General features: G+C 43.8%; 1 protein-coding gene across 2 annotated transcripts in view; it reads left to right on the top strand.

Annotated features, from left to right (window-relative positions):
• The window catches only part of LOC135938874 (hypoxia-inducible factor 1-alpha-like), a 49,057-nt gene extending 41,209 nt beyond the window's left edge, over positions 1 to 7,848 (top strand). For both annotated transcript variants that reach the window (XM_065482879.1, XM_065482878.1), the window contains exons 8-13: positions 707 to 999; positions 1,642 to 1,910; positions 2,004 to 2,257; positions 2,320 to 2,483; positions 2,793 to 2,980; positions 5,681 to 7,848. In XM_065482879.1, the coding sequence (XP_065338951.1) occupies positions 707 to 999; positions 1,642 to 1,910; positions 2,004 to 2,257; positions 2,320 to 2,483; positions 2,793 to 2,980; positions 5,681 to 5,836 (1,324 nt within the window). In that variant the 3' untranslated portion in view covers positions 5,837 to 7,848. The remainder of the gene's footprint in view (positions 1 to 706; positions 1,000 to 1,641; positions 1,911 to 2,003; positions 2,258 to 2,319; positions 2,484 to 2,792; positions 2,981 to 5,680) is intronic.
• The last annotated feature ends 1,369 nt before the right edge of the window (positions 7,849 to 9,217 follow it).

Below are 9,217 nucleotides of genomic sequence, written 5' to 3' on the forward strand. Positions count from 1 at the left end.
GTGCTCGTTCATTGAGTTTTCGGGCGGCTATATATGCAACACGCTCGCCTAGAAAACCGGGCGGACTGCCTAATTATCTATTCGCCCCAAGGGTCCGGCGGAACTTTTCAGCCTGATTTCAAAACTTGGCTTTCCTCGAACGACTTGACAATCTCTCGGCCCGCGCGCCTAATCAAGCTGGAACGAATTCTGCAAACGATAGACGCCGCCGCGCGTTCACTCTTACGACGAGTGCGCGCGAGATAAGAAACGTGACCTTAACAGGCAGATTATGTACTTCGTCTTATTTCAGCAGTCGCGTTTCGGCGGAGCGGCTACGTGCATGCACTTCACCATTTCGGTCGGCGATCCAAAGAGAAGGAAACCGGTCGGTCAGTCGGTCGGTCAGTCAGTCGCTCACTCGCGCAACTTTTCCGTTTTCATGCCTTTTAAGAGTGCGCGACAAACGAACATGAGTCGCTGGTAGCAGAGGGTGTGCTCGCTCGCTCGCTTGCTTCTTTCAGGTACTGGTCGTCACCTGACACCTGCCAGCAGGTACGTAGCGTGTGTGTGTGTGTGCGTGTCTGTCTCTCGCGAGTTCCACCCCGCAGCACATCCTCTGCTCCCCGAGTGTCGGTCGCGCGCGCGAGTCTCCGAGTCTCGAGAGTCTCGGCCGCCGTACCGTCCCGACGAAAATATGCATGTGTTTTGTCTTTGTGTGCCGCAGCGGAGTCGAGGCTGGTGATGAGGTGTGCTCCGTCAACCAGTTGACCAGCGTGAAGGACGACGAGCCACCCCCGCTGCTGCCCCCGACCGCCCCCGTTGAGAGTAAACCCCAGCAAAAGCCGCCGCCGCCGCAGCAGCAGCAGCCGCCGTCGCCGGCGAGGTCCTTGGCCGCGTCGCCGTCGCTCCTGCCCTACCCACTGCCGCAAGCGGCCACCTCCAAAATCTTCATGCCGCGCACAGAGGACATGAGCAAGGGATTCCTAACCTTCTCAGATGACGAACCTGGCCTCACATGTAAGCATTTCCGCCTATTTCAAAAGTAAGCTCACTCCGTTGATATATTTTTTGTCAACACTCGGGTTGACTCTAATCGAACCGCCAACTAGCCACACTTCTTGCCGGGCCATCTCCGGGTGCGTGGCGAGATAATGAGCCGGCTGACAATTACGAGGGTCGGAAATGACAGGGTGTTATGACCTTCTCACTTCCCTCTGGGGGTGGTTTAAAGTTCACGGGCGCAGGCACAAACTCCGTACATAAGGGAGCATTGACCCAAATTCTCGTTTTGGCGTGGAATGCTCTCGGCCCACTGTGCTCTATCAGCGCATTTTGAAGCTCCTAAAGCGCTACCCCTCCCCGTTCTGTCGCTAACAAGGCCGAGGATTAGCATTGTCGATCGAGAAAAGAAAGAAAGAAAGAAGGGACGAATACTAGCCGCCGGGCTTCCGATACACCGACCACTTTCACTTTCAATCTCTTTAATCCGGCCAAATTCGTAGCTGAATCGGCCCGACTTTCTTGTTTTTCAATCACATTCACTCTTAGCTCTCTTGGCGCCACAACTTTTTTTCGCCGGCCGTAAATTGGCAGAAAGTTGGCAGAAACTACTTTTCTCGAGATCGCAAACAACAACACGCCGTTTTTCTTGTTTCGCAGTGCTCAAAGAGGAGCCGGAGGACCTCACTCATCTGGCTCCGATGGCCGGTGACGTGGACATCCCCCTGGACGGTCCAGCGTTCCTCGAGGATGACGTCTTCAACGAGTTCATGATGGCCAACTACTGTCCGCTCGACTTGCAGTCGTCCGAGGACGAAATTGACTCGGCTTCGGGGTCCAACTGCAGTCCGCACGACCCCTTCCTGACGTACCGCTCCGACAACAGCAACCAGTCGTCACCGGACCCCAAACTCAATTCGCCGGTGCAGGTGAGGCAGCGTCAACAAAATTCATTTCCCCCATTTATCGTTTTATAACTGTTCACCGTCCGTTATCACTCACCTAAACTCTTTGGTCGCCAGAGTTCTGATCGAGACAGTTTGCCGTCGCTGTGCAGTCCCGACTCCAAAGACTCGGCAAAGCTGATAGACGAGGATGACGAGCTGACCTTCCGCGCGCCCTATATTCCAATGAGCCCGGGAGACACGGAACTTCCATTCCTCATCTCACCAGACCCGATTTGGTGCGCGCTCTCGCCGTCGGACAGGCCGCCAGACACTCCCAAGTCGATGCAACTGTCGCCAGTCCCATCCGACAGCAGTTCCAAGAGCTGCTGGTGAGTGCCGCACCTGCTGGCTCGACTTGCCGAGTTTTCTAATCAATTGCTGTTGCTTTTAGGAGCTCGCAAGACAGCCCGCCGAGTCTCAACTCGAATCTAGCCCAGTTGCTGCTCGGCGAGGCAGCAAAGCCCGAATCGCCCACGCCAATGCTCCACGAGGAGGATAAACTTCCCACCACCATCATGACTCAGTTGCTGCAAAAAGTGAAAATTCCCAATCAGGGTACGTTGCCGCAGGTTGCGATGCCATCTCGTGTGTTTACGCATTCTGTGCATCGATCGGCCTTCTTGCGCTCGAGATAAACTTGAAAAATTGCTGTTTTCCGGCGCGTCAACAGTTTTCCACTCGCCGAATAAATCTCAGCAGGGTGGGAAACTTGTTGTTCATTATGAAATTCGGCAGTCTGTTTAATCCTGATGAAGCCTATTTCATGCCTCGCTTATCTCGAATGTGCCGCTTATCAGAATCACTCAATTTCACTCTGCCGAGCTGTAATAATTAATGTCAGCGTGTGTTTGGTTGCGTTCGCAGGAGGCCGGATAGCAGGCTCCCCGCAGAAATCAAAACGGCAAGCACAAGATTTCCTTCTGGCCGAGGAGCCGAAGAGGGCCAAGCATTCTTCAGAGCTGCTGCAGCGCCTGATCGCTCCGAAAAATGTCGACTGGGCGGATGAGGGCATCAAAAGCAAGAGCAACAACAGTGTCCTGATGAATCTGCTGGTTAGTGGGTGTGACGTTAATGCGGGTTACGTCTGCATTCCGATCAACAGGGCGGGCAAAATTTGCGAATCGGGCAAAAGACAGAAGGTGTCCTCGTAAGATCTCCGAGAGGAAAGAAAGAAATAAAGAAGTAAAAGTTGTGCATTTTTGCCGAAGATGTAACAGCAGAGAAAAAGAGTAGCTAATCAGCAAGAGAGTCTCTGTAATTTACTTAAAAGGAGAGGTTGCATCACGGAAAGAGCAGCATTTTTTTTGTAAACTCCAAGTGTGCGAGCACCTGCAGACACATTTTAGCACCAGGCTCTAAAAGAATTACCCAAGCAGAGAGGTTTTTGCATGCCTATTGTTCGAAAAAAGGAAAAGCGAAGAGTACGCAACGCGCAGTAGAAAGAGAATTGTTAGTGTTTGGTCGCAGATTCGTTGCAAAAATTGAAAAATTACGCAATAATATTCAGAAAATATACACTCACACTCATGCCAAGAGCATAAAAACGATGAAAAGATTGATGTTGTACCTTGAAAATCAAAATGCGTTCAAAAATAAATACTGTAAGGTTGTTAAGTTTGCAGAGAATATCACCCCAAAAGGAGGATGAAATAATATTTTATTGAAGTAAGAGATGCGGCACATGTTTTTGGAAATGCCAAATAAATATTGATAATAATGAAGCAAAAGCTGCGGTGGGTGACACCGGATCACATCGACAGAGATTGAGAAAATCAACCGTCGTCATTTTAAGAAAAAGTTTCAAACACAAAAACGTATTTTAATTGGACGCCATGGGCAAAGTTATACTACATCATGATGGTGAACAATATTATTTTTCAAATAAATTGTTGAACGTCACTGTGCATTATTATATCCACAAAAAACACCTGCCTCTTTATTTGCATGAGATTTAGAGTTGGCCCCAGAAGTAAAGTAAAAAAAAAAACGAGAATGGTAGACAGTAGTAAATGTGTCGGTCAGACTTTAAGAAGCAAAAATTAAGGACGGAAGCCATATATCGGAGGGATCGGTAAGTTTCTGATCAAATCGGAATAGTTCTATTCACCTTTCGCCTTGGCCCCCGCCCTCGCTAGCACCCTACCTCCGCACCCGGCCCCACCCCTCGGCTAGAGCTAATTCTATCAGCCAAATTAGGGATCCTCTCGTCGTGTACATATATTGATTCCGCCTGCTCTTTTTCTACTCGGCCCTCGGACGCACGCTGCCTGCATCTTTCTTCCCGACCGGTTTGCAGAGGAAGCAGAGCGGTCCTGCGAGAGAACCGACTTGTTAGATCTGATTTATGGTGCCACGCGAGAGCGGTCATTTAAAACGCCGTCGCTGCAGCACTTCTTCGCCCAACTACGCACTATTATATTTCATTGAATTCGCCGCTAATTCGCCGGCAAAGTAACGATCGAGAGGCGGCAGAGTTGCAAGTGAACGTATGCGCCTAAAAGTGAAGCCGCAACACACACGTGAGCCGAGTTTTTGGCACGCGGCCAGCGGCCGAGATAGAACAATGGTCCCCGGGAATTATTGCCGGCGAATTATGCAAATTGTGAAAATTGTTATACACAGAGGTTATCTCGCCCTCCCTCCCTCCAGCCCCCCTCTCTTCGAGTGAGTGTGTGAGGCGGTGTAAATGGAGCTTTATTTGAGGCTTGTGTTTATTTATTTTTATTCCGTTCGAGAACAATGGCATTCGACGCAGGTTTTATTTGTATTATTTTTAACACCATCACCAGACCCTAATTTATCGTTTCGGTGCGAAGCTATTTTTTTTCGTATTAATATTTTTTCAAGGTACATTCTATAGAACACGATTTTGCTTGATTTTTATGCTGCTTGGCAAACCTGCGTGAGGACTGTTTGTCTCTTTCCCTTTCTTGCGCCTCGCGTCCCGCTGCTGATTGCGAGCGTATTCAATTCTTTTTTCCTTCTTTCCGCTCGGAGAGTCGAATCAACCTGTTTTATGACGAAGAAATCAGACACTTCTTCTTCTCTGGGCCTCAGTTAATTTCTGATTGCCTGATGAACGGTTTTGTACCGACTAAAGTTGACGAAGCCAACCAACAGCGCGATTGGCTGGCGCAACCCTTTCCGAATCGCAACTTTTCTCCCACCCAGCTGCGGGAAACTGGGTTGAATCAATTCGGGGGGTGGGGTGAATGCTAAATTTGATTTATCCAACTATTTCAAAATAATACGAGCTTGGCAAATAAATCAACCATGAATGTGTGAACTCTACATTTAAAATCGTTCTCTTTACAAACATTTATTAAATAATCCAATACAGTTTCGTAATCTAATTATGAACTGTTTTATAGATGTAAAGTGCGCGATTTCTTTAAATAAAGTTGTCTCAGGTAGAAAAGTGGCATAGTTGAATTTTTGCCACTCTAAAACTAGGAGAAAAATGCTACAGTATTTTGTAGGCCTCTTTAAATCTTACTTAAAAAATTTTAATTCCAAATTGTTGGAATTTTAGGCTAGAAATATAATTTTTAAGACGCTGACAAAGAAAAATATCCACGAAAATCATAAAACTTTTAAATATAGTTCGTTACAGTTTAAATCTTATATATTTTGCTAAATATCTCATCACGCAATAATTAATTATAAATTTAAAAAAAAAATAAGTCGAAGCCGACGACCTAATTCACCTTTTGTTCTAACTTATGCCACGCTTTTGTTCTCCCTTTTTTCAGGACGACCAGCCGCCCCCTCTGGAAGAAGTTGCATACGTGGAGGGCGGCAAGATGGGTCTGCCGATCGGAGTGCCGCCTCCGGTCGTTGCCCGCGCCTCTCCTGACCTGATGCTGTCGGACGTGGAGGCGGTGCTTCGCTACCTGAACTCTGAATAGCCCCCGTGCACGCAGCATGGCGACGGGGCTGAGTAGTTGCGGGGTCAATGGGGGCCGCCGGGGGGCCTGCTCGAGTACGGTGGCCGTCGCACCTGGGATCTACACTCTCGCCTGAAAGGGGCAGACCGATCACGGCAGGCCCACCCACACGCCTCCGACACCCTTCTAGCTCAGAATCTCGCGCGCGCATTTCATTTTGCAATTTCAAACAAGTACGGTGTGTTGAAATCGCCATGCTGCACCCCCTCTGCCCTTTATTGTTCACTCTTTTCTGTGTACCCCAACCCCGTTTTTAATTTTGACGGTTTTGAGCATGCTTTTCTCTTTTTGGGTTGGAATCAAACCGATTTTTCTGCACCCTCCCGACGTGTTGATTGCGTTGGGAAGGATTATTATCGTCGTATATATATACATTAATATTCGCGTACACGTGCTTTTTTTCTCTTGTTTTCGGCCAGAAAAACAATTTATTTCTCCCCGCAGCGGTGCAACATTTGCACGGAGCAGGAGTTTTCGGTGGTTTTACTTTCCTTTGTGTTTCTTATCGATGGTTCAAACAATTAGTTAGCTTTTAAATCAGTGTTTTCTCTGAGGAAATGTTCAAATAATATGTTTCTGGCTCTTTGGAATATATCTAGTGTCAAAATGTAGTGCACTTTGGATAGAAAAGTGTCTAGTGCACGTCGCATTGTGTCAAGTGGTCAAAACAAAATGAATAACAATGATTATTTACTGCCAGGAGGGTGCACTAATTCGCATATACACAAGGAAAATATAGTTGATCTATATTCTATACCTTTATCGAGTGGTGAACACGCAGGTAACAAAACGGATTAGTGCTCATATTTGTATTAAAGGTAGAAAGAGGAAAACTAAAAATAGTAACCCCTATGTAGCAAACTTAAAATTAGCGTTACTTTCTGTTTAAAACAAAAACTAACCTTTTCTTGCAAATTTAGAGATATACGTTATTAATTAACTTTTTGGTACAATAATCACTGGACGCTGAGGTAGCTCTTGGTAATGATTGAAAAGAAGTACAACACATATTAGTAGCTGTAGCATCGTCTTCTTTTCATTGACCTTTCAATGGCGGAGGCACGAGCGATTTTGCGGAAGCTGGGACCGTCTCGGATCAGAGACGGTGTTGAGTGGGTTCTTAAAGTGTGATCACCTAGGTGTAATCGAATTGGCTATAGATTATCTTTGAGCTTTTTTACAAAGCACCCTAAATTCGCGAGCAAATATATTTTTAACGCTGCAAATGCCAGTTTTTGCTTTCATCCCCTTTGTGAGGATTAGAGAACAAGGTTTTCTTTTCTTTTCATTGCCATTAAACTTTCACGCGCTCATGTCGGAGTTAAAATAAATGAATCCGAATTTCGAACGTCTCTAGAAATTCCGCTTTTCCAGGAATCAGTGAATCGAATAGCCGGTCTGCTGGCTTGACCTAAAATCGTACACATTGAAACGAATCTGTTGTGTAACTCATTCATGATTCGCTCGTTTTGTAATTAGTCGTAAGAGAAGGAAATATATATTGTTAAGAAGCAACACACACACACACGTAAAATAGTAATGTTTTCATTTTGTTGCAAATTCCTCGGATCACACACAGAGGTTAAATGATATTTTACTAGACAAAATCTCGAGGGAAATGCAGCAGATTGAAATTGTAACTTCTTCTTATTGCACAACCCCTGTGCATTTTTATTTTTCTGCGAAAAATATGCTATTTAGTGGGAGCAATTATTACAGTCTTTGGAAAATTGTGTCTTCTTTGTTTATGGTAATCTAAAACTGTGAAACAAAAAAATTGCAAAAGTAGCCGTCTCTATTTCAAATTTGATTCTAACCCGCGATTAATTTTTATCAATTTAACGCTACCTTCGGTTTGTGTGGTGTTCCAATTATGCCTATAATAGCTCTTCATCTGTAATGTCGTTATCAATACCCTAATTTTTATCCTGTAAACGCTATGGTTTATTCAAATAAAGGATACTGTTGCAAAACTGTGTTGTTTCAATCAACCTTGTACACTTTATTTCGCAAATTGTAGATGACTGGGATTTTACAGCAAGGGAAATCAGTCATCAATTGCAATAACCGTGCAAAAATGGCACGTAATTTCAGTTTAGCTTCTGATAAGTTAGGCCTTTTTAAATCTTAATTGAGCTAACGCCTTTTTACCGAATTCTATTTTGCTACGGTTAGAAAGCGTGTATCAATCAATTTAATGACCTGTAGTAGGAGAATATTAAAGATAACAAAACGGTAATAAATAATTCATGGCTATTTTTATTTTGAGTGAGTCGTCGCCGACTGTTAGCCATATTATCAAACACGGTCCGCTAGAATTAAATCGTTCATAAATAAACCAATAATATTGAGGACCAATGCAGATAGCATCGGAAATGGACTACTAATGCCAACGTATAAAGGAAATTCACTATAGGAAAATTATTGCCAAGCACACATTATTTAACCTCTAAGTATAATAAAAGTTTCAACCTATTGCTAGAGCTGTGAATTTCCGAGGGGTTTTGAGCTGATTAAGACGGTTTTTTTGACAGCCATTCTGGCCAAATTTTACATATTTTCCTATTAAAATGGCACTCCCAAAATAAAATGGTTTTTGTCAAAAATTCTAAAAAAAGCAATTTTCTTGGAGAGTGCTGAACCGAAAGCATGTATTAAAAAACGTTAAAATATTTATTTTCACCTTGCAAATTGCAAAATCAAAATTGTAAAATAAAACTGCGTCATTTTTCTTTTCTTTCGAATTTGAACGCCATTTTTAGTCGTTACTGATAATTTCTTTACTGTCATTTGGCTTTTTTTAAACTTTCTTGCATGTCATATCAAAACAGACAAAGCGTGAGTTTTTTCCATATTGGAAAGTTGTTCGAATTCCTTAAAATATGTAGGGTAGCAACATTTTCTTTGCCGGAGATTTTTACCAGAGAAATTAAATCTGACGAAACATGTCTAAAAATAATAACAAAACTGTAAATAATGCTTTGACTAGAGAAGTGATCAAAAATAATTTCGGTCAAAACTATTGATGAAATAATTAAACCGTGGGAAATTTATGCTTCGGAATCTTAATCTGTTTTAGACTGATCTAATTGTAGACATGCGGTAAGCCAAAAAAAGTATGAGTTGAATTGTCTATTATTAGACGGGTTTGGTAATTTTAGGCGACTTTAAGTATGTTTCAAATGGCTTAAAATAACATGCTCGTTTGATTGAAAGCTTGGGAAAAAAGTCACTCGTCTAAATTTCAACCTATTACTTTTTATTATTTTTGAATAAGAAAGAGCTTAGACATTTTGAGGGCGTTTGGAAATCTATCAATAAAAATGAAAGAGGGTTAGAGGC

This window comes from Cloeon dipterum, chromosome 3 (genome assembly GCF_949628265.1).
Source record: "Cloeon dipterum chromosome 3, ieCloDipt1.1, whole genome shotgun sequence".
Lineage (NCBI taxonomy): Eukaryota > Metazoa > Arthropoda > Insecta > Ephemeroptera > Baetidae > Cloeon > Cloeon dipterum.